The following is a 26,180-nucleotide window of genomic DNA, read 5'->3' as shown; positions in this document are numbered from 1 at the left end:
CCATTCTATTCCCTTTCACTAGTAGCTCTAAGCTCACATTACCCCTTATCCATAGTGGGCATGCTCGCATACAATCTCCCCTATAAGCATCCCAGGAGCACGGCCAGCTCCCAAGGCAAACATGCTTATTATCAGCACTCTAAATCAAACATTCCAAAGGGAAAACTAGTGAAAGGTGAGTTATCGGAGTTAAGTACTTTTTAAAAAGATACTTCAGAAAAAAAACACACAGACCAGTGATTCACCATTAGAAGCATTTTTGTTTTCTCCTTTAAACAATGATATTACATACAAATCTCCCGTTTTTCATAAATGATCACATAAGACATTGTTACAAATGTAATACAAATACAGAGGTACATTTACATACAATGAGGTGACATCTCTTCATAGGAACGCTTCTGAGAAAAAGTAAGGCACCGATCAAATCGGTGGATAGAGGCAATTTGTTCAAAGGAAAATAAAATGAGACATAGAAGAATCTATACATGACAATAATCAATAAATAATCAATCAAAATCAGCATGACCAAGCAGTGCATATAACATGTACTTACAAAGTTCTGCATGTGTTGAAAAACCTCTTTAGTGGGAACACACCTTGTGAAAGTATATATATTTGTGTCTTTGAAAGTGTTAAGAATGGTGAATAGTGTGTATTGTGCTGCCTGAAATAGCAACCCTGGTCTTCCTGACATATTTCTTGTGTAATGCTGGTGTTTGTAAATTCCTGTTGTTATCCACTGCAGGCACATACAGATGAAACTCAGTGGCCTCTCTTTGGTAACAAAAACTTTTTTTTTGGAATTAAAGGACTCAGCTTGTCTCAGCTTTCATAGTAGGCAAAAACACAGAGCTTGAACTTGGGATTACTCAGGGTTCTCTGCGCTGGTGTTAATTAGCGGGGACTCTTTGAGTTGTACTCAAACTCTACTCCAGTCATCAGCACTCTGCAGCAAATCCACGTCTATCGCCAAACTCTTATCGAGTGGCTAGTCTTTACTTGTGTTAGTCTGACAGGAATGACTTAAAAGCTGCCGGCAAAGAACTCCAAATGACATTTGTCACAAAGCAACATTGGTCCTGTCTGGCAGCAGAAATGCAGTAAAGGAGAGTGCCAACGGCCAGCTAAACCCTGCAATTACTGAAGCAGACGACTCTCAACTCTTGTACCTTCTCTGGCATGTCAGTCTCGTGTAATGGCCTGATCATGATCTGGATTTGTGTAAAGAATGGCTACAGAGTGAACACTGCTGTGCTTACAAGGTTTGGAGACATACATACATCGACCGTGGCAAGTATTTAGTGGTTCAGCCTAAATGAAAGCTGTAATTAGTGGGAGCTCATAACTGTCGAGAGACATTCTTTGTCAATAGTAGACATGGGCTAGCGTACTGATCATCCTAATTCCGTGGCCATCCTGACACCCCATTCTCCTTTACAGTAAGCCATGCTCTCTTCTAAAGGGAAGGTTAAGGGTTGAGCAGGCCGTGTGGAGGAGGCTAGAGGCCAATGGCTATTTAACACTGTGCTTCCCCCTCTGCTTGAGAGCAGCAAGAGGAGCCGTAATCCTGCAGTGAAAGGCTTGGCTTTGATCACACCCCAGACTTGGCACTAACTCCTCACGGCAACAGATTCCCACGCAGCCCCACTACCTCTGACGCCTCTGCGCACAGAGCTCCCTGAGCCCCCAGAAAGAGAGCTAGAGAGAGAGAGAGAGAAAGAAAGAGAGAGAGAGAGAGAGAGAGCGAGAGAGCAAGAAGACAGGAGGAAGAAGAGGGAGATCAAGAGAGAGAGAGAGGGAGAAAGACTTGAAAGGGGGAGGGGTTGATTCTATTCCTAGGGCAATGTTTGCATACTCTGCCTGACTTTCTTTCACAAGGTGCATTTCACTGTTGTGCTGTAAGGATGTGCTTCTTTTTTGCAGTCACAAAGGACACCAGTTCAAAAGACTGACTCCACTTAATGTATTTTTTCCCTTTTTGACTTCCTTTTTGTCCAAGAGTGAATGACACTAGACGTGCATCATTACTGACTTCAGCACAACCTAGGAACAACTGCTCATATAGTCACAACACCTCCCATATATTTAGATTGGTATGCCCATTATTTCATGTTTTAGATAAATTTCCTTGTACCTTGTGGCTGGATAAGACTCTCATCTCATCTTTTTTTGTGTTATTTCACTACAAAAAATAAATAAAAAATACAACAGTTTATCAATTACATAACTGAGAAAGACAAGTACGAAAAATAGGACCAACTGAACATAGAGGTCTACAGAACCATACCGCTCACAGAGCTTTGTAACGAGAAGCTGTCTTGGTTCATTAGTCCTGTTATCAATACAAAAATAGATAGGAAAAATCTATATAAGCGTATACAGTATGTAACAATTGATAAGTGAGAAGTTAACTTTTGCTCAAAAAGAATGAAAAGAACCATTTAAATTGTAAGATCACACAGAGATCATGACACATGACAGATTAGAAAAGCAACACCAGCAAGCAGGCCACTTTTAGTTCACCTGTCACTAATATTTCCTCTGGGCTGCAGGGCTCAGGAGGCTGACACCTTGCTTGACATCTTCTGACACAAGCCCACCACAAAATGTGTCATTATATTCATACAGTTCCTGTTACAAATTTTTACAGCTCATTGCCAGCTTACATGTTTTTTTTTGTTGTTGCTATAATACGACTACAAAATGTACCTGACATTATCGCCACACTCATATGCAGTCACTCATCATAATAACAAAACAATATCATCAGTATACATAAGCCAAAGCAAGCATTCATCTCGTCTTGCTTATGCATGTCAGATAGGTCCATGTAATCATGTTATAATGCGTTCATATATCTGAGCATGTTCTAATAGCAGGCTTAATCACAGGCATTATGAGAGACTGTAAGACATCTGTGGCACCTTTCAGGGATCTCATGAGCCATTGTTATTCTGACACAGGCTTGAGCTTTCCTGCTGTGGCTGGTTTCGAGGGACCCCATGCAACGCTCAGCACTGGTGTTGGCCTAGCCGAATAGTTTGAGTGCGTGAAGAGCCTTCCACAAGTCTAATGTGTTGATTCTGTTGGGAAAAAAAGCTTAAATTATGGAGAATGGCTGTGAAACTATTTCTCGTTTTCGGGACATAACGCAACGCCGACTAAGAAAATAAAATCTTTAAACTTTATGCAACAACCAGGAGGAGTGCATCACTCAGATCTGATTTGTAACATTCTTGGGTCAGATTCACGAGACGCCATTACAAAACTGTAGATATGCCAGCTTCTAAGAGAGAACTATGTGGGCTTTATGGCAGAACATGTCAAGTAACTCATTACATAACATTGCATTTGCAGCGGTTAGTCAGCATCACATTACACCAGCACTCTAGCTGAATCCTAACTACACAAAATGGGCTCTAGCTTCTATAAAATGACAGAGTCTGTTTTCACTATGGGAACCTGAACACATAAGCCAGACCACAAATGAGCAAGGCTCCACTAAAAATCGCTGGACCCACTCCAAGTTTCGCACACTGTTTAGTGTCTTGCCACTCATTCATAAATGCAGACTCTAGTGTGAGGCATTAGAGACGTATGTCGAAAGTGTTTTTTTGTTTGTTTTTTTGTTTTTCATGTGTTTTTGTTTGTTTTCTTACAGTGTGACTATTGACTGTTGACTGACTGACTGCCGAAGAGTGAGTGAGGACATGCAGGTCTGACCTTGAAAAAGACACGCTGGACCCCACACACAAGGATGGCAGCCATGCTTAACAATAGAAGTGTGCAGTGTAAAAACAAAAGTATAAGGCATGCAGAGAACATTCTAGGTGTGCCACTGTAGAACACAGCACTGTGTGGATGAGCAGACATACCAACAAAAGAGGGAGAATGTAATTGATGTCACTATAAGTGTCCCTTTCAGTAAGTACAAATCAGAAAACACTTCTCTTAGGAACATCAAGCTTTTTTTCTCTGGGTAGAGGATAAAGCCTTTCAGAAAGATACAATGGAAAATGGATGTGTCCTGCTTTAAACTTCAAACATAATTTGATTGGCCAGGATTTTGAGTTTCTGTGAGTCATCCTCTTGCACCACAGAAATCCCCACAAATCATTGTGTGGTCAAAGAGTCCTCTGCAATCATCACAAAAATAGCCTTTTACAAGTCTTAGACCTGTTTCAGACGCTGGTGAGAACATTGGTCTGGCTTTATTACTAACGTTTAGAGTGAATAACTCATAGCCTTGCACTGGTGCAGCTTTGTCAGTTCAATCATTCAATCATTTACTTGCATTTTCCATTTCATGAATATACACCAATTTATCCATCACAGCACTGTTTGATTACTAACTGCTCACAAAACGGCACATTTCAAAAATAAAATTATATTAGCGTGATTTTGAGTGCCTTACATATAATTAAAGATTGGTTATTCTTTAGTTCAGAATTAACAACTCTTGGAACAATTAGCCATATGTTTAGAAAAAGTACTACACTTTAAGTGCCTATGTTTAAAATGAATATGTGGCTTTTTACCAACTGTTTGGTTTAAAAACTGATTTTAGAAACTGGGAGCACTGCTGGTGGAGGCATGACTTGCCTATGACAACAGAGGTTTGTGTCATGGAGGACAGGCAAGAACTCTCTGTACACTGACAAGTGCAAATATGATGGTGCAAGTATGTCCTTGAAATGTTTAGATAGCTGTCATCAGGGCTCAAGATGTCATCTTTTGAAACACGGTGCAGTCTGAAGTGTGCCATACCAGTGACAAAGCTCTCAGATCCCGCCAATATCAACACACACAGTATACTATCGGGACAAAAGAAAAAACACTTTCTTGAGGAACCTGAAACCTTGGCAAGAAGTAAGCCAACTACTATATAACATTGCTTCAAATTCAGGTCAACAAAAAAATGAATACATTTAACAAATGAAACTCATTTGCCTCTCAGAAACCGTTAAGGCCACAGCTTGGCTTCATATCCCAGAGTGCACGGCGGGACAGCTCTGTCTGTCCCTGAGCACCTCTGAGGCTCGGCCTGGTCGGTGTCCCCCTCAGTCTCCATCCCTCCTTCCCTCTCCTCCATACCTACAACCGTCCATCCATCCATCCATCCATATATCCTTCCATCCATCCATCCTTCCTTCCTCTATGACTCCAACAGGCTGTGCCAGTGACAGACCTGCTGCCCCTTTGACTCCTTCATCTGTGTCCAGTGTGTGAGCTCCTCCTCGCCGGAGCTGTTGAGTCCTAACGAGATCCAGCCGATCATCTCCTTGCGTTTGATGCTGCGCTTGTTGTAGACGGAGAGGATGAGCGTGACGTCCGAGAGCTGGAAGAGGGCCACCTGAAAGACAAACGTCTCCTTGTAGGTGGGGTTGGGCTGTCCGCGGCAGATGGACGTCTTGCACTTGGACATCTCCTGGCCCATGGAGTTCAGCAAGGTCAACTTGACAAACGTGTCTGGGAGAAGGCAGATGAAGAAGGAAGTCCATTAAAATGAATGTCAAAGAAAGCCTCACTTGACTATACGGAAAATCCAACACCTATTTGAGGATAGATTGCTAAAAGTTTAAAGAATCATGGAAAAGTGTATTTTAACCTAATCTCTTGGAATTTTTTTTTATGTTATTACCAACATCAATGGTTGGAAAACCTTAATGAATTCAGTGCCTATGTTTGTCCACAAGATATGCACATATTCCTGAGAAATAATTAATACAACTAATTAAACACCATTGACAAACAAGTCTGAATCATTCAACCAGACTATCAAGACAATTTGTCTACATTTGTTATAATCTTGTGCTAAATGCCTTACTTGGATTATTGCCTTGAACATGTATTGAATTTCATTCCATTCATTTTCTTATTCCTTATTAGAGTTGAGGTTTAAATACCAGATCTGAGTGAAAACGTTCAGCGTGTCTGTCAGTCTTTAGTCTTTTCATTTCCAATTAACTCCTGACGGCAAAAAGCTCTCTCTGACCAGAGTCTTTGCCTCAGCTCAAACGGCAGGAAACTACCTTACGTTCTCAAACGCTTCAGTGAATGTGCAACACATCGCCGCGACTCCTTTTTTGTATTTGTCTGGGCCTACAAATGTATTTTATGATAATGCAGTCTATTTTCAAAATGTCAAAGTGTGTCAGGAATATGTCAAGGGGCTTTCATAGTGTTGAGAGCCAGATGCTTTCTGGAGGCGTATCTGCATTGCTTTGAATAAAGTCTCGTTCCACTCTCCTCTCGCACATAAAGAGCCCAGCTGAAACAGGCTTGATTTTCTTTCACCCGCCAGTGAATGGAATTGACAGTGGCGCCTGTCAGTTCTTTAAGTGGCCAGTGGCAGTGGAACTCTTCTTCAGCCATTGTTTTTGAATAAGCAAGAGTTGGGAGTGCCAATTAATGAGCGTGCAAGAGTGGCAGGCTGAATGCAGATGGTGCCATAATGACCCTGAATGCCAATTCCTGTTTCCTGTCTCAGCTATGTCGTCACTAACTATCAGTTACTGACATGATGAGAAATGTACTCTAATAATCTATCGGATCATTGTAAGTATATTTGGATATTTAATTTGTGTACAGTAAAACTTAACATACAGTACATTGACACTAAGTTTTCAGAGCCACACATTTTATGTGCATACCTTGTTTGTTTGTTTCTTTGTTGTTGCATCGTTTTAGTTTTTTTTTTAATACTGATCATACAGCTCCCACAGTCAAGCAGAAAACACTGACCAAGCAACACTTTTGAACTAAATATGAATTAAATTCTCAGACTGCTGAGATTACATCCACATACTTGGGGACCCCCCTGGTAGCCACAACACAATGAAATAAGCCATGTACCGTAACTAGCCAACGCACCTTACAAAGTAGTGCAGACAGGCTAGTCTACTGAACTGAACCAAAACACAAGACACATGCTACACAAAGACAAGCGGTCACATTTCCCAGGCAACATCAACAATGCAAAGCAGCGAGGGTGTGCAGGGAGGCAAGGCATCAGGGAAATGCGATGGTGACATTGTGGGAGATGGCACACACTACTGTGCACACACACGGTATACCATACATAGTAGCACACAGAAACAAGTGCAAAGCTTTACTCATGGATGGCCTACCTGGGAAAATGCCTTCTGGCTGATATCTACTTAGCCACTCTAAGGGCTATCGCTAACATAACCATCCATGAGGGAAACTTTACTAATCTACGCCCACTGATATAGTGAATAATGAGAGGAAGAGATGGAAACAAACAGAGAGTGAGAGAAAGAGAGAGAGATAGAGAGAGAGAGTGTGTGTGTGATAAAGTGTCCAACACTGATAGTTTGGATAGTAGCCAGCAGACGCAGTTGATCTGCAGAGCTGACAGACTCACCTCTAATAATATAAACCTGTCCACCTATCATGTGCTTTAGACAACAGAATAGTCCATCTGACAACAAGGGTTGGGAAGCAGTAAGAGAAACAATGGACCAAGATGTCAGTAACAGGGTGAAAAGTTCAAGGAAGATCAGAGCAGACAGCCAGACAAAAGAATCAAAGGGGACAAAACAGAGAACAGCAACTAGGAGAGAGAATCCAGGTCAATGACATCACACAAGGCTTCAGAGTGCATTTCTGTCAAGGTGACTTCATGAAGCTCTCAAGTATGTTCTTTCTCCTCACAGGGCAGGGCAGCAGAGGTGATTGTGGGTAAAAACAGAGGGGAAAAGTTGGCAGCATGTTGGTTGTGTTTTGATAGGATGCAATGGTCTCAGTCTGTACAGAACTTGCCTGAATAACACAGTGACGCAGGAGTCAAGTGTCCTTCAGTCTGTTTCATCATGCACATTCAATATTGTGTCTGTGCTACACCATGTGAAAATTCCACATGGCGGACAAAACATTAACCATGACATGGTTATATAGATCAAGATGAATAAGCAAGAGACACTTGAATGCTTGTGTTTCCTCACGTAATGGAAATTTACATCTAAATGTAAAGGGTTTAGATGCTTGCTCTGACTGTTAACATTCACTTATTGTCTTTCCACTCTTCACTCGAGTCACATACATTGTAAGCTCGTTACATGTTGCATTCGTGTAATTTCCATCCGAGCTTTAGACAGTATATTAGGTGCCAGATACTCCACACCATAGTTGTCCCACCACTTGTCAACATTGTTATCTATTTGACATTACCCAAACATTTTCAGTCACTTGGAGTTATCCAACTAGACTTAAAGCTGTCCAACAACAATGGAGGAATGCATTTAACAAAATGTTCACACACTGTGGGAATTATATCTCCAGTTTGACCTTACACTTTGCTGACGATGTGGTCTTGTTGCCATTTGAGCTGCAGAGCTTGCAACTGACAAGAAACCGCTTTAGCGTACTTACTGGGTGGCTTATTGGCAGCCAGATTCTTGAAGTGGCTGCCTTTGATGATCTCCACGGAGAGACGGCCAGTGGTGGCATTGTAAACGAGACCTACCAGGATCTCTGGCGAGGAGCCTTGGCCCTCCGACTGGAATGAAGACGCACTCTGGCTGGACATCTCTGAGATGCTGACCTGGGACTCACTGCCCTGGAAACAAAACAGGCAGGCAAATGCACAGAGGCAGATGTAGTTCATCAGTAGTTTCATTTTAGATTTTCATTTTTTTTATGTCAACAGAACTCCCTTAAGTATTTATCAGACTTCTGGCCTATTTGTGACATGCTATAAAAAACATAAATGGTCAGTACATCTGTAAGCACTAAAGTTATTGACAGGGGCCTATAGAATGATGGAGAGAACCTCTGTGGCATTCCATAAATCTAGAACTAGGTAAATTGGCCTTGCATCCCTCATATAATCAAAGTTTTACAGCCATGAAAAAGTTGCCTTAGGACACATCTGGCCAAGCGCCAGACCTGTCTTCCAGTGGTATGATCTTTCTGTAATCTTCCTCTCTGGGCATCTCATGGTGCTGTAACTCACTGGTATTGTTGGGCAGGGATCCAGTATGACAGGCACGGACATCTTGCCCTGCAGGTTGAGTTTGGTGAGGTAGAACACCTTCTCGCCCAGCACCTTCTCCTTCTTCATGCGGCGTATGCTGTACAGGCGGAAGCGCACGGCGTAATTGCCGATCATCTCCGTCTCGATGTGGCTGAAGCGGAATGTCTCTGTGAAGACTGGGCACGGGCCCTTCTGGATGCCCGTCTTGGCCCGCTGCTTCTTGGTGGGCAGCAGCACCAGGTGCACCTGCCAGGAGATGTTGCCCGTCCGCTTGAGGGGAGGGATGTCGGTGACTGCTGTGACCGTCACCGCCAGCCGCTGGTCCTTTGAGTTGTAGTCAAACACCACATCCAGGGTGCCGTACTGGGCCACTGGGTCTGGCTCGTAGCCTTTTGGGAGCTGGCCAGCAGACCCACGAGCTGACATGTCCTGAGGGGAAGATTAGCCATGGTTAGAGGGTGGGCATTGAGTTAAGCATGCATATCACAGAATTCCCCTGGTGTCCGAGTTGGAACACACACACACACACACACACACACACACACACACACACACACACACACACACACACACACACACACACACACACACACACACACAAGCATCCCTCATCCCTCTCCCTCATTCTGTCTCTTTCTTCATTTTCCTTCTGTCCCTCATTTTACTGTTGCGCACACACAGACACACACACACACACACACACACACACACACACACACACACACACACACACACACACACACACACACACACACACACACACACACACACACACACACACACACACACACACACACACACACACACATCCACGCACACACACAAACACACAAACCAAAATGAGTAAAAAAATGCTGCTGCACATTACAGTTGCATTACAGGGCTTCACTTTTTAAAGCTTGTGACCATATGGTTATACAGTGAAATGTCTTTTTAATAACTTTTTATGCTACTCCTGTGGCTCCTTTGCCAGGCAACAGGAGACTAATGTACTCTTGGTGGTGGCAGCAGAGGAAAAAAAAACAAGGAACAGGGAAAATATCACCCGGCTACAGTGCAATATGCTGCATAAATAAACTTTCCCTCTCGGATTGTCATGGCATTTTTCCCTGTTTCAGCATGGTTACCATGGTTTCTTCCACAATGAGCTCGATGCTTACAGCCTCTCTGTATTTACTTGTGTTCATTTGGTATTGCCTAGAATCACACTGTTCATGTTTCTAAATGGAGTAAAACTGCAGTTTACCTTTCTGCAACACACAGTGACAAAAGTGATGAAATGAATCAATATGGTCAAGCTAAATTCGTTTGGGAAATAGACGTGTGTAGGGGGAACATGATTTCTCATGATTGCTTGAACTGGATGCTCACTACACCAGAGAGAGCACTCAGTTCTGTAGCTGTAAGGAGGACTTGAGGAAAGCTGCTTAACCTTCTGTGCTGTGATGACTACTGAAGCTGCCAGAGAGTACTAATCCATTATGGAGCAGGTTAGTGAATGCAGCAACACACTGAATTATTTAATGAAAGTGAACTCGTTGACATGAAACATAAAGAGACATGCATAAAAAAGTGAAACAGTTATTTAGTAAGTCCTCGTGCCCTGGCACGAAAGGACCACACTTGGAGCCGCCTCCGTTGTATCATGCCCTTGATCAGTGTAATACCAATATGGCAGATATTCAATACTGATTATGTTTCATTTTTAAGCAACCGTGTCAGGCGGCGTGTAATTGTTTCTGACAAACTGAATTATATATAAATGGAGCAAAACATGATAAAAAACATGTCAATATTTGTTGACTGAAACATATGCCTCATATATGGATAGATGTCAAGACCTCTATGCATCATTAATCAGTATGGTATAAGCGCATGTGACCACATGAGGATTTTCATAGTTCATGTTAGCCTTCAGGTCATTTTATATTATCCTTACATGGAAAACAAATCAATCACACCATTTATGATATATATGTAATTAATGAAGTGGTGCTGAATTTGTAAAAACAGACTCATCTGGGGGGTGGCTGTTGCATTTGGTCTTACCTCAGGGCTGAGCACGGCCGTGCTGTCGCTGGGCACGTCCTCCTCGTAGCCCTTGGTGAGGTAGCTCTCTGTCTCTTGCGCGCCGCTGCCCTCACTTGGGCACTTGCCGTATGAGTGGCGCGGGCTGTCGCTGGCGTGAGACAGGCCGCACTTGGCATCGCCCAGGTCGGAGGGCGTGCTGGACATGCGCGGCGAGCCGTCCTCGTCCTGGTAAGGTGGCGGCTGGAGCTCGTCCAGCGGAGGCGTGCGTCTCATTCGCTGAATGCAGTTCGCTGTAAGGACATACAGGGATAAGAGTACGAGTTCCTCAGCCATCAACACTCCAAGGCCTTGTTGCAGATGCAGTGAAGTACCATAGGTTATATGTATAATGGTAAGTGTGCGATGTGCAGTCATGAGACAGCCATATCAGAATCAGCCTGAAATGTGGGCGGGAAATATTTCAAAGTTAACTTCAGTTTGAAACTTCTAAAGCAATCCAACACTTTATGATGGTGTGCTTCAAAGTAGGTGTGGTGATTCAAATATGAGAGTAGGGTGAAGCTCTTGTAAGCCCCTAGGCATAGCCTTGTCAGTAATGGATTTCATCCTGATCCACTACTGATATTTGTATTTAAGTTGTATCCAGACATGTGCCATTATAAAAAAGTGGCAAAGTCCCATCTGGCCCCAGAGACTAGGAATAATGCATTGTGAGTTATGTTATACGCTACCCATACAGACCATGGGGACAACACTTCATGTGGTGACAATACAGTATATCCGCCACAACTGTAACATTATTTTAAGCCAATGAGGCATGGGAAAAGCTACAACATATGGGAGGCTAAAATCCACAAAATAGGCTGAAAATGGAAAAAGATAATTCACAACCATGCCTCAGTGTGTCATGCGTAATAAGACCACTGTGACCAAAGTGTTGGCGAAGCATGCTGTTGTGTCAACCATTTTGAGTTATTGTCTGTAATAACCCTCACTGTCACTCACAAACTGATATAACTCACATAGATCTTGCAACTAAACACAAAGCATGCAGTTTGTTCAGTCTTCACTGTTTGTGTACCCTTGAGTAGACTGCTTGTTTTGTCTCAATTTTGAACCAATTTATTTGATAATACGGCTAGTGAAGCTACCGCACTGGTGAACGCAAGAAGACAATTTGACGGTAAAATGCCTCATTTGTCAGGAGTGATCATGTATGAAAACCGAAGCAAAACTCAAGAGAAAGAACATTTTCTCTCAGTCTCAATGGATTCTGACTTTCTTTTTTGCGTAAGATTAAAATAAGGCAACTGCTCTCACAACGGTACTCTCATTCAAACATGAAGCTCGACCTGCTTAAATAAAACATCAGAGATGTGAGCCGTAAAAAATTAAGCAGTGTACATTTTAACCATCCTTAAATGTTTTTTTCAGTATCCCTCCTCTAAATGATTCAGCTGCCCCCTAGCCATCCCAAAACATAGTCCTTAAATGAGCTCCCAAAATAGAGAAGTGTAAATGCAGCCATTTTCATATGGCTCTGGCCTGAAGAGCCCCAGTTTCGCTGGCCATCCCCGTCAACAAATCCCCCGTCCTACTCAACGGCGCTCCGCCATGTCGGAGAGATGACCCAACGCGCCTCTTGGCATCAGTGAGCACACATGCAAACTCCATTAAGCCCGGGCGGTGGAGTGTCACACGCACGCACACTCACACATACACACTGCGAGGGGAACGGCGGAATGCGCCGGTGACCGCAGGAATCTGCTGCCGATCAGGACGGGAGGCACGTTAGGTGACCTCATTCAGCGATTATCGTCTGGTACCCATTAGCACAACCCCACTGGGATTCAGACCAGCGAATAAACCCAAGACCGTCATAAACAAGACTGGCCTCAATGGCTCACAGAGCACAGGCAATAAAAAGCCCCAGTCAGTTATATTCTCTTTTCATACCGGGCGAGACGTTATTCTTAATGTCGACTTTTCGAAAGCCTCCACACTAAGGATACAACAGCATGAATAACAACCACTTCAAGAATTGTGCTGCCTTCACTGCCTTTGTCCTGCCAGAAAATTATTAAACCTAAGTACTTCAGTTCTGTGACAAAAACGACCTCCTTAAGTAGGTTTACATGTTTTTATCCAGGATTTATAACAGTGACTCCTGTTGTCCTTGTCCCAAAATTTCTGAGTTCAGACTTGCCCAAAAGGGTGTGATGGTGAATTCTGCCCATGCGGTATGCTCTCAAACTCAACACTAACATAAGCGCAGCCTCAACTTGAGATAGAGCGCACTTTTTTTCCCCTTCTAAAGACTTCAAAATGGAGATCTATGTGGGAAAGGCTTCCCTGCCTCGGCTTTTTGAGTGACACAGGGGTGGGATCTGATCAAAGGCGAGCAGCCATTTTTGAACCCCGGGCTGTTTTGATTTGAGCCGGGGGTGAGCGATCCGTCGGCGCCGACTGCGCTCGGTGCTCGCTAATTGGGACTGTCACCGTCGTCCCGTCCCTCGCTGTCACACTGGCTCATCCTCTCCCTGCCTAACGAGGTGAGGATGACAGGATGAACCCTTCCTTCCCTCCCGACTGAGGCATTAATGTTTGACACCGCATTTAAGGAGGGCTTCTTTTCATCATTGGCCTCCGCACGACACTGAGAAGGAGGGCTGAGGAGGAGGCTGGAGAGCTGCTGGGGATTTGGGAGGTGCTGCTCACCCGATGCTAGTCAGCACTTAAGCGCTGGCAGGGGGAAATTATAATAATGCTGTACGTTAGGAGCACGAATGACATCTCAACTGCCTTACAAGGTAGTGCACTACGGCAGCGTAACCTTGAGACCTTCAGATAAAATATTAGTGATATCTAACGTGACCTGGCTGACTGACTGCTGCAACAAAATGGATGATGATGTGGTATAGCCTATGATCTCACAGTACTGTCAGCATATTGCACTGAGCAAATACTGGATGCAGTGCAAAGGTAGAGCTGCTAACTCCTACTGCGCACCTGCAACCCCAAAAGAGACTGGAAGTTGAAAGAGAGCTGTCTGTGAACGTGAACAGAGGAAGACCAGACAAGTCTTATCAACCTGTCAGTGGGAATGTCATCGGCCGATGCTGTTAGTATTCTGGCTTGTCAAAGGAGTCAAGACACTGGGTGGAAGAATCACAAGTAACATAAAACAAAACCTTTCTGGACCCGACCAAGGCAGAGGATAAACACTAACACTGATAGTCACTAGAGACACATGAAAGGGGGATGGTTGGCCCAGTCTTATTCCCCCTGACGACTCGAAGCTTTGCTGGGATCCAGTGGTTGCTGTGCTCCAGTGTTTTCAACCTGCAGCTCTAAACCTCATTTCTCCTGAGTGCTCATGGTGATGCTGAAACCAGCCCTGGCCTCTCAGCATCTGCGGCAGTCTCCTCATGTATAATACACATGTCCTCCGGCAAAAGCCCTCCAGCTCTCTCTGTTTCTGTTTCTCCCTCTCTCTCTCTCTCTCTCTCTCTCTCTCTCTCTCTCTCTCTCCCTCTCTCTCTCACACACACACACGAGCACAGAAAGAGAAAAGCATGTGGCAACAAGGCATCACTCTCCCTCTCATTCTCTCGCACCCCTCCCTCCCTCCTCCACTTCCTTTTACTCCCCCTCTCATTCACCCATCCCTCATCTCTTTGACAGCCCCCTTAGTGCAGTTGGAGAGACAGCCAGTGAATTTATCTCATCTTTTCTGACAGGTTCGCATGGATAAAGACTCTTAGCTCTCCCTGCTGTCTGCCTGCCTATCTGGCTGGCCCGGGCACACAGCGTGGGGATCATTTCTGTTCTCCTGCTTCGTCTGAGACACATCTCCAGCATTTTTCTATAATTCTTTTTTCTTTTCTTTTTTCACCCCGATTCACAAAATTAACATTTTCAAACAGCCCGCACTGTTTCACATTCAAATGCAGTGTGTAACCCAAGCCTCCGATTAATCCACAACCAGCTTCATTCCTGGCGTTCCCCAAACCTCCCTGCTAACCTGATGTCTGGATGGGGGGGGGGAACCCTGCAGGAAAATGGCCTCCTGTGCATAACTTTGACTGAGGGGGGGAGACAGAGAAAGGCAAGAGAACATGGCTGCCAGAGCATCTCCGGTGACGCGGGGGCAAAAGAACACCGCAGCCTGCTCTCACTCCACCCCACCCCTCCCCTCATCCTCCCTCCCTCCATACCCTACCCCAGCCCAGCACCCTGCAGGACTGCCGGCTGGCTCTGACATGAGGAGTCTGGGCAGGGTGCCCGGACCACCGCTCTCCAGGGGCGGGAGCTGGCCCCAACCACCTCAGGGCTGTCAGAGAGAAATGGAAACCAGCTTTTGTTTTGCACTGTGTGTTTTGCAGGGGGACACAGTGCTCCTTTCCAGATTCCACACACTGGAAAAAGAGAACAAATGTGCGTTTCTCAGAAGAGGCATTATGAGGGGGGAGAAAAATATATAAATGTACGAAAGAAGGTCAGGGCTGTCACAATTTCCCTCTGATGTTCAATATCAGGTATTTAGCCATGCCTATATCTGTGTACCTCATGAAATTAAGATCTGTTCCTCTGCCAGATCAATGCAAAAGCTTTTTTTTTCCCTTTCTTTTTTTCTTTCTTTCTTTTTTTTTTGGCTAAACTGAGACCAGACTGTATTTGAAACACATTCTGGGTACATAGCTGCAATCATCAGCTTGGCTTGTTTGGTAGAAGGAGTAAAAAGGCTCATAAAGAGGACTGGAGTACGAGCTTACCACACCTGGCACACATAATCCGGTGCGGAACAAAAAGCAGGAATCTCAAGTCGGTCATGAGGCCCCGCTGATTTATGTGGTGCCAGTGTTCAAATCAAAGAAATGTGGACGCAGAAGGTATTCAGATGTGGCTAATGCTATTTAACGATTTATAAATTGGTGCAAGAACAGAGGGTCGTTGTTATCAGAACATGCTTGCTAAGGTCTGTTTCAGCTACACTTTCTGTCTAACTGCCGAAGCCATTACATAGATAAACTCATTCTGACTGCAAATGATCCCAGTGGGACCGTTAATAAACATCACTGCGCAATTAATGAGCTCCTGTCCCATCACATCCATCAAATGCCACACCTCCTCATCTGTAATTCCAACACATTATTATGAAGAACACACGGTATCTTAATCAGGCACCTGTACACAATAATGTAGGCCTTAGGTCCAGAAAATTCATATATGGAATTCCTTTACAGTACACAAGCCATGAATCAAAGTCTGTCCTACAGCGAGAGCTCTCACCGTTAGAAAGACCCAGGAGTCCCCCTAGTGGCAACTTATTTAAATATCAGATATTTGCCATCCAGTGTATTTCTTTAATGTCAGTTGATTCATAATGGCCACAAATCCATTACTCTTCATCAAAATAGGACATTTCAGCACTGATATGCTAAGGTGTTTTCTAAGGTGTTATTTGTGGCTCAAGAAATAGTTTATCTGCAGGGAACCTGTTCTTGTGACCTTTCTATATTTCATATATTTAATGAAGGCCAGACCTGCCCTTGTTTTGTTTCTGAGAAACATTCTCATTCTGAAAACCTGTGTTGGATTAAACTAGGGTCATACTCAGTTTACTCATGCTATACACAATCACCAGCTTCTAGACCGCATGTGCTGCAGAGATTCGACTGATCACTGGTTGGCTGGCTGCTTTTTGATTTATCTCTTAAATTAATTCTCCTCGAGAATCCCATCTAAACAACAAGTGTGGCACCTCTGAGACTGACTTTTACACTTTCATAAAAGCAGCAGCTTAAAAGTGAAAGTGACAGACTGCACAGGATTAGTGCGATATCACTGGGGGCACAGGGAAGCTAAATTGCAGAACTGAACAGCTTGTGTAGGCATCTTTTAAAGGAGATCTATTATTTTCAGGTTTTTCCCCTTTCATTTAGTGTTATAAAGCTTTATTTGTGCATGTCAATGGTCTGCAAAGCTGCAAAAGTTTAAATTACACGCCAGAGGGAGTAACTCTCTCCCGCAGAAGCCACTTTTCTCAGCTGCCTGAAACGCCTTGTTGGAATTCCAGCCTTTTCCTCTGTTACATGATGATGCAATCTCGTAACACAATCCTTATTACCCAATGGCGATGTTATTGCCCACGGAGCTGACCAATCAGAGCAAACTGGGCTCATTGACCCCCAAAATACAATTACAATGAGCATAAGAGGCCTCCTTTAAAGGTAAGGAAGGGAGGGTATGTGTAGGAGGAGACATTCCACCCAGTCATGAGGGTGAGGTGAGGTGGCTTTAGGCTCAGAGTAGGACTGTGTGTAGGTTACATGACTAAGTGGCAAAGGAGAATCTGGGTCTTTCTGAAAATACATACAGCATCTTTCCCTCAATAAATGCGGTTGAATGAATTGCTTTTATTTACAACAATTTCTCTGTCTGTCTCCTTTCCTCTCATGACTACATTTCAGTTTATCTTGACTGAGGCCTAATAGACCTGTCAGGTGAAAGCATATTTGGCTTTTGAAACAGTATGGCATCTATCATCATGCCTTTATCCATGATATGGTGTACAGAAAGGCTGTCCCAGGTATTCACTAGATGGCACTATTGACTTCACAGTTGTGACCAAGACTAAAAGAAGCTGTGAAGAGAAGTCTGTTGCATAAAAGGAAACCATTCTGTACACATGTAATGATGGCATAACCTCAGGAAAGCACAGTGCTTTGCATTGGCTAAATATAGGTGCATACTGGGACCCTAAAAGGTGAACAATGTGTTCTAAAATAATTTCTTTCCACAAATATAGAGATTATTAATTCATTCTAAGGTGCCTGATTGCCTATAACATATATACAAATATTTCTATGAACCAATCGTGTTTATTATATTGCTAATTTAGATGCCACATTTATTTATTATATTATATATATATATTTTTTTTTACACTAGCCACCACACATGCGTGCACCTGTCCTCTACTAAAGTGTCATACTGACCTCTGATCCTTGAACCCTCCATCCGTTAACCTTATGTTAGAAAACTCACCGTCCTCGGCAGAGGCCTCGCTGCTGTACCCATCATACTCGGCGGTGAGGGGGCTATACTTCTGACGCGTCTCCCAGCCATAGCCCTTCGGGTGGCATGCGCTAGCCGCACCGCCGCGCAGCCCCTGGGAGCGACTCACAGCCTCCTGGTACTTCCCCAACACCTCGTCCTCGCTGTCCGACGACGAGCCCTGGAAGTCCCCATCAGGAAAGGTCTTATCTGGGAGCAACACGTGGGGATGAGGAGAGATGAGACAGGGAATTAGTGGGAAACAAACCACGTTGTCTGTGCTACATCAAATTAATCCTTTTCAGGCTAAATGCAACAAATCTCTCTTTCAGATATGAGAGTGGTAATGACAATATCAAGACACTGTGGGGGGAATGTGAAGATGGTGAGCTACAGTCTGGAAACCAAAACAAGACACAAGAAGAAGAGACCTAACCAACTGCACTGCTGTCTGTTCAACACTAGGGTTCAGCAGAGTCCCTTTTACTCGTCCCTTCAAAGTCTTCAACCACAATTTCTACAGTGGACAGTACAATAAATAACAGTAGTACATAGTGAATCTACTTTTACTATGGGATCTGGAATCTGAAGAATAATCATATTAATGTGGATATGGTTTGCACTGGTTTGTTAATGTCTCTTAATTGCGTCTTAAGTGTTTGATTTCATGCACTGAAATGCAAAATGAACAGCATAAAAAAATGAAAAAAGAAAAATATATATTTTTCTGTTGAATGACCCAAAATACAATCCGAGGGGCTCCACTAAGAAGGCGGCGGCCGAGGCAAAGAGTAGACAGAGCACCTGCATAAATATTCACGAAGGATTAGGGACACTGTCCGTCATCCTAGGGCTCCTCCAGACGTGTACATATCGAGAGCACATTGTCCACCAGAAACCTAAGCCCATGTTTATCTGTCGCGTGGGTAGAGCTTATCTGTCACCCCAGAGTGACAGATGAAAAAGCCCAGGAGTTTTTTTTCTCTCTCTTTTTCCCCCCCTCATCACAATGTAGCTTTTCTTGCCCTTTGTGCCAACTATTTTGAGCCTTGGTACAGGGGCAGGTCTAGGCCAATTAAAGTCACACAGGACACACAGGTCATTCGAAAACGAGATGCTGCATCTCAAGGGGTTATCCTCCAAACAATACATTTAAAAAAATTGGTTTGAGTTAGTCCCCGTCTCTAGTCTTCACTCAGGCCTACACAGCACAGAGGAACGGACATTAGTCACTTGCTTCTGCTACTCCGGATACTGTCTCTCTGCATACCTCAGATAGAGCAGGAAAAGTTTGACAGAAGCCTGCGCTGGGAAAGCGGTAAAGATCCTGCGCGCTAATCTCTCAGCTAGAAGTGAGGGGAAGAGACATGCGGCTGGCTGAGTGGCAGAGAGGAAATGACAGGTCCAGGCAGGAAGTCAGAGCAGATTAGGCCAATCGACAGACACTGGCAAGGCAAGAGAAGCAGATCACACGGCAGCGTGGCACTCGGGCACTCAATCTCTCACCTGGTCTCCTAGTCCTGTCTCGCTTGGGCCTGTCCTTGGAGCTGGATGAAAGGCGTTTGATTACATTCTCCTGTGTCCTATTACGCTTAGGCAACTCGTCCTGATTCTTGGGCCTACCTGTTTTTAAATCTTCTTGGGAAAACGAACTTTTCTTGACAATTGATGAACCAGGTGTCGGGGAGCTGCCTTTGTTATTGTCTGAATGGTTTGCTTCTTCAGAGCTGGTCTTTTCCGCCCTTTGCAAGGTACTATCCTTCTCTTTGGGCCCATCGGGAGTTTGGGACAGGTCGCTGCCTGTGGAGAAGCTCTCTGTGGACTGGTCCGTGCCTGTGCTGTAGTCTGTGGTGTAGGCATCCACAATGCGGCTGGACTGACTCAGCGAGGTCTTGCTGTTGAATGACGCCTTCTGCCTCAGCTTGCCTCGCTCAGGCACTGGGTCTCCCTCCTGGGCTGATGCCCCTGTGGAGGGATAAGGGTCCAAGGAGGCCTCAAGGGCAGCTGCCTGCCTGGCTGCAGCCTCTTTTTCAGCCGCTTCCACCTTCCACATCCTCTCGTGCCCTTTGACCTGTACCTTGTGGATCATGGTGTTGACCTGATCCGCTAGCTCACCGCTCACATTATAAGTTGCATCACCTATGGCAAAGGCCAGGTCGTCCACCTTCTCTGAAACGGAGTCCAGCATAGAAGAGATGGAGGGTAAGCTCTGCTGGAAGCTCTTGAAGAAAGCCATGACGACACAGGCAGCAGAGCCTCAACTCCGCACGGCTTGAGGGTTTCCTAGATCTGTTGTACAATGCGATTGGCTTTCAAGAAATGTTCCTCAATAAAATGGGGGATTTTCTTGATGGATTCCAGGTCAGTACACACAAGGGTCTATGTGAAAAAGACAGTCAGCTAAGAGTTTAACTCGGAAAATCAGTTGCCAAGTTCAGCAAGCTAATTTCAGTTAAAAATCTTTAAAAATGTCACAAATCATTCCCATACACAACTTAACATCCTAAGAGATCTACACAGCCTACTATCTATATACCATCAAATCCAAACCTGGGGGTCTAACTGTGTCCTTTTATATATCCAAGGTGGACATTTACCAAAAGGTATCACAGGCAGATCTCATCATTGGCACATTTTATGAAGGACACTGACATCTAATCACTACTTTTGGACAGTGCCTCCTCTATTTCGGTCCCACTCTCTCAAAATAAAACGTTAGACCCAGTCCCATCAGACCTTGCCGAGGGAAGGGAAGTCCCACTGGACAGTGTCCAAAAAAGCACTGGGCCTCATCTACATGCAGACTGGAGCCAGGACATTAATCACCGTGGGATTCCCCAGAGCAGCAAGCCTCAGCAGCCACCTCTAAACCTGATCGGACATGGATTAAGCTTGAGTGGTCAGTCACCAGTTGCGTGATGTGATGAAAAGCGCCGAGAGCTGGATGCTAGCATTGACGCTCCCGGGAAGACTGTGATTACTTTTAGCCGAGTATCATGAACAGCCTTGTGTCAACCACTGCTCACCGACAGTGTGAGACACAGAAGACAGTTGAGAGGAGAAGCTCAGCAGTCTGTGACGCTTGGCAGAGACTGTTGAAAGACTTAAGACTTAATGCATGCCATCACACTCGCTTGAGCAAATTTATTTCACTGCATTGGCAAGGGGCACTCCACCCTGTTTCTCATGATTGACTCCTCTGCAGCACAACCCAACAACTGCCCTGCTCTGGACTGTGGCTCACACTTGACTAATGCTATGCAAATCCAGTGTAGATATTTGGGAAACTGAATTATACAGAAGATGCCATCTGGGTTTTGCTGACGCTAACATGATGCTGTCATATTTCTAGCACAGACTGCGTATTTGACAATGACAGGCCAATCACCATATATTCTCTATTGTGCTGTCAAAATTCTCGTGTTAATATTTGCGATTCATTTGAAATATTTAACACTTTTAAATAATGAACGCAATTAACGCAATTGCCTGGGTTTTGTTATTATTTCTGTTAGTGCATATGCCACGGGTGAAATATCTGGGGACAACAATCGTAGACTAGTTGAATTCACAAGTTTAGAAGTTTATTAAGCACTTTCAAATAACCCCACGTGCTGCACACCACGTTCTAACTACCAATCGACAGAGCTAGTCGCCAGCTCCCTCCAAAGTATCTCCCTCTGCAAAATAACGTCTCTCTTCTTCTCTGCGTTTTCATCTCAAGCCCTATTTCTAATTAAAAGACCCTTCACACTTTATGTGCGGCTCATAACGCAAATATGCCTTTCAAGTTGACAGTCAATTTTGATGGTTTTATTGGAAATCTATAGTAAAAAGATGCTATTAAACATTAGTATTTGATTTAAATATACTTTCTTTGTGTTGATTATACATTAATTCCATGATTTTACATTTAAATGTCCAGTATTACACGCTTCAGTCTTAAGAAGAAAAAAAGAAAAAGAAAAAAATCGTGATTTATCATAGCAAATTGTGCAATTAACTAGTTATTTTTTTCCTATCTGAATGACAGCACTGCTCACAACTATTTTGCAATAAAAGCTTATTTACAAACACTGGCCAAACAGATTAACCTACACACGGCTGTCATGATCACGAGCATTTCACTGGTTTTAAACTGCACAGTGGAATATAATTTTTTTAGAATAGTGTAAGATTTAAACTTTCGAAATATAGCAGTAGAGTAGTAAGCACATAGACACGTGCTAGGAGGTATTTTGCACGTGCGTGTGGTCTCAGTGTGTGTTTGAGTGTGCGTGTGCGTATGTGTGTGTGTGTGTGTGTGTGTGTGTGTGTGTGTGTGTGAGTGTGGTCTCAGTGTGTGTTTGAGTGTGCGTATGTGTGTGTCTGTCTGTCACTGCCAAAAGTCTAGAACACGCACGCCTCCACAGTTCATTTGATACCCTTTAGAGAATGCTGATTACAGCTCGGTTACATCGCGTCTGAGATTCGAGCAGGCATTATGTAGCCTTATCTTATTCTGGGCCATCGCTGAGAACAAGGCTTCAGCCATCCGTGGGGGGCTCTGATTTCAGGTGACAGGTCTGAAGTCAAATGTTCAGTTAAGAACGGTTCAAAACAGACAGATAGATAGAAAATGAACATAACTAACATTTCTGAAGACAGGAGAAGAAGAACACCCATGACAAATCTTAAGGACACATATCAAACGAACAAACAGCTAGTGGGAGAGGCTGACCAGCTGTGGGCAGCTTCACAGGTCCAGATGTCTTTGTGGGATGAACTTTAATGTTTGACCTTTTATCACATCCAGAAAACAGAACTCATTAAGATCTCTGTTTGCCTGAAGGACCTCAAGCCTGAATCACATGCTCACCTTGCGATTCCTTGGTTTTCCTGTAGTCATCAAGGCACGGCAGAGGCCCGGCGTTCTCCAGGGACAGCTTGTTGTTGAGGTATAAAAAGAGCAGGATCATGAGAACGATGAAGACGCCAACGGCCGTCAGGAACCCCAGGGCCTCGGGAGACACTGCATAGAGATGGAGAAAGCAATGAGGAACTAGAACCATCTCAACTAATGGCTGTCTTAATTGGAATGGGTACCAACAGGTATTGCAGCACTACCCATCTAAAATCCCTTAGAGCAGCAGTGTGCAGTCCTTAAAGCTAGTTTTTATATCATGCCACTAGCCGCCCCGTTATACACTATGTAGTGCTGTGGTCATGGATTGTCAACCCAAAAGCCCAAAGACACCGGCTATCATGCTAACAAGCTTTTTTTTATCAGTGCCAACAGTACTGGTGTTTGTGTTTCCAAGGTTTTTGCAGGCCTTAGCTAGTGAAGTTACTAGTTTTACACCAAAACCCGTCAAGATGCAGGACATCAAGATGCAAGAACGGCATGTGGGCCATGTTGTAGACTCAGTGTCACTTGTTTAGATGAAATGCACCAATCCATGATTACACATGAGGTGTTCCTGACCACTGACTGGCATTCATAATGAGTCAATCTGTCACATCATGAGACTGGTAGCACAGACTCTGGCCCTAGACAGAGTTTTGGGGTGTCACTGTTGTCACTCTTGACACTAGTCTAAGGTCCTGTAATGGCAATGTAATGTCTGAATGAGCAATTAAAAACAAGATGTCAACTTTCAATTAACACGGTGTAGGCGTCTAAGGAGATAACAGTAGTATGAGAATGAACGTCGACTCATTTTGTAAATGATCTAGCATTTCAACGATGACCTTCCTGAGAATAGAAATTCGACAGCCATGATGAGTAAGCCATGAGCGGATGGGTACTGAATAGATTTCAAAATCACAATTTTATCATATATTTTTGAGGTCATGCCTATTTATTTATCTCCATTCAAAGTGTGCATCTAAGCACCTACTCCAGTTGCAAAGTCATGCATAACTTGGAGGCATTGTCTCACTGGCTCTGATTCAAAGACTGAACGCAATTTGGTCTTAGATTACAAAGTCAAGGCAGCAGAACGTTTCACTAGAGATTGGAATGGACAAAACACAGACAGAACTGTCACTCACTGCTTAAGAACAGCGGCTCCTTAATAGAAAAACAGAGTTTCATTCCCTTGCTTCAGAGGATCCGACTCTGTCAATAGATCTGTTTTGTTGATTGCTCCAAGGAATACACACTCGAAGTGCTGCAATCCAGTTACGTTCCTTATAGAATTGATGGGAGGAAGTCTTGTATTTGCACGCAGTGAGTGCACGTTGAAGGATGAATATACAATGTTTGTGTTTTTGTGATGGAAATCAAATCTATCTCTGAATGAAAGAAAATACCTGACTGAGCAATCTCTGTTTACCTTAATTGTGTGTTTTCCTTGACAAAATGTTGAGCGAGAGCACAGTTTGAACCAAGCTAATTTAAAAAGCATTTCCAGGAATATATAGGAGGTGTTTGAAAGACCTTCAATTTTATATCCTATTATTGGTATTATTTCATGTCTTTGAATGTTCCATTAATTGTGAGGGCCCTGGCAGGTGACGGCTTCTTCAATTTCAGTCATCTACATCCAATTACAATTCTAGGTTTTCCAATATGGTAGTGAGTATGAAATTGAGGAAAAAAGGCCCATATTCATGATCTTTGAGAGGAAAGGAGCTTTTGTGATTTAGTTCTGCACTAGGTCTACTCTAGAACAGACCAACGGGTGAGGAATGTGAGAAGAGAGATGAAAGCAAGCAGGGGCGGCGCCAGGGGGGGGCTAGGGGGTGCTATAGCTCCCCCTGGATTAGCCATAGCACCCCCATAGCACCCCCAAGAAAATAATGGTTTATTTATTATTGTTATTAATTTAATTCTGCGTTCTTATTTTAATTTATTGTGTGATAATAATATTTCAATCACAAAAGAAAATAATAACAGATTGAAATGAACAGATTGTTCACGTAGCACGACAGAGACACGTCGCATGCGTGAACGTTGACGTTTCCTGACGATTGAAGGAGAAAGAGAGCTAGTGCACTGTCAAAGTCAAGCGGTAGTATCAACAAATTCACAATAATGGATCGGTTTTTGATACCCAAAATTCTACGAGTAGAAGAATCATGTGACGTTGAAGACGAAATGCAAGGGGTATCTGAATCTGATTTAGAAGAAGAGGAACGTCGTGGTCAAAGAGATCAATCCTACACCTCTACTGAGGGTGCTAGCCGTGCTACACCTGGTCTGCTGGGTTGCCCGGATTTTGCTTTTCCAGCATAGTTTTGTTTGCATTTTTGCCTGTTCTTTACGAGTTGTATTGTACAATGATACAATGATCTAGCTCTGATTATTGTGGTTTTGAGTGCCTACTGTTTTGTTTCATTCACTTTTAAAAGAGGCCTGCATCTTTACACCGTTTAAGATTTAAGGTGGAACGGTCTTGTTAGATGTGTAACATTAATGAATGCGGTCTCTTTTTGGGATTTTTCGGGATCCGCCTTAAAAAATCAGAGATTCTAGCCTAGGACGAGCAGTCTGTCTGTGCTAGCCAGTTATACATAAGCTTCTATGTTTTTATTGATTGTGACCTGAAATAATATATACTTTTTGAAAGCATTTCTGACTCTTTGACTGTTTTAGTTAATTCTATCTGCTATTCTTATTTGCCCCCTTTAGTTTAGAATGTATTGAACTATTTATGTTTAGTTTAATTTGTCAGACATGGTAGTGGTGACCTGGTGGTCATCTGGCGCCAACTTTAACCCCCAATGAAGTAAGTGAAGTATTTGGGATTGCGGAATCTATAACATGCTGATGCTGCATGCATTTTGTCAGTGACCGTCGCAGAGGAACACGGCTATGTGCGCGTCCGTCGGAAGCAGCCTAATGATAATAATAATAGACCTACGATCGATTTGTATGGCGCTTTTCATGGACCACAAAGACGCTTCAGAGAGCAAACATGTAAACAGATATGGTGGGGAGGTGTTGTAGTAGAGAACCACGTGACACGTATGCTATCACCCTAATTTCATAGCACCCTCGGTAAAACGCCGAGCACCCCCATAGCACCTGCAGCAAAAAATCTCTGGCGCCGCCACTGAAAGCAAGGCGGTGGGCAAAGGAGAGGATGGTTCTGCCGAGCGAGAG

General features: G+C 43.8%; 1 protein-coding gene across 3 annotated transcripts in view; it reads right to left on the bottom strand.

Annotated features, from left to right (window-relative positions):
* Nucleotides 1–240: 240 nt before the first annotated feature.
* syt14a (synaptotagmin XIVa) overlaps nt 241–26,180 on the bottom strand; it is a 48,691-nt gene continuing 22,751 nt past the window's right edge. The window contains exons 3-9 of one of the 3 annotated variants that reach the window (XM_031579744.1): nt 22,950–23,102; nt 18,083–18,301; nt 11,051–11,322; nt 8,981–9,430; nt 8,398–8,584; nt 7,391–7,468; nt 241–5,472 (exon numbers count right to left, since the gene is read on the bottom strand). In XM_031579744.1, the coding sequence (XP_031435604.1) occupies nt 5,159–5,472; nt 7,391–7,468; nt 8,398–8,584; nt 8,981–9,430; nt 11,051–11,322; nt 18,083–18,301; nt 22,950–23,102 (1,673 nt within the window). In that variant the 3' untranslated portion in view covers nt 241–5,158. The remainder of the gene's footprint in view (nt 5,473–7,390; nt 7,469–8,397; nt 8,585–8,980; nt 9,431–11,050; nt 11,323–18,082; nt 18,302–22,949; nt 23,103–26,180) is intronic. The other 2 variants (XM_031579745.1, XM_031579746.1) reach the window with 2 other exon arrangements.

Source organism: Clupea harengus, chromosome 14 (assembly GCF_900700415.2).
Source record: "Clupea harengus chromosome 14, Ch_v2.0.2, whole genome shotgun sequence".
Classification (NCBI taxonomy): domain Eukaryota; kingdom Metazoa; phylum Chordata; class Actinopteri; order Clupeiformes; family Clupeidae; genus Clupea; species Clupea harengus.
This window is presented reverse-complemented; position numbering and strand designations above follow the sequence as displayed.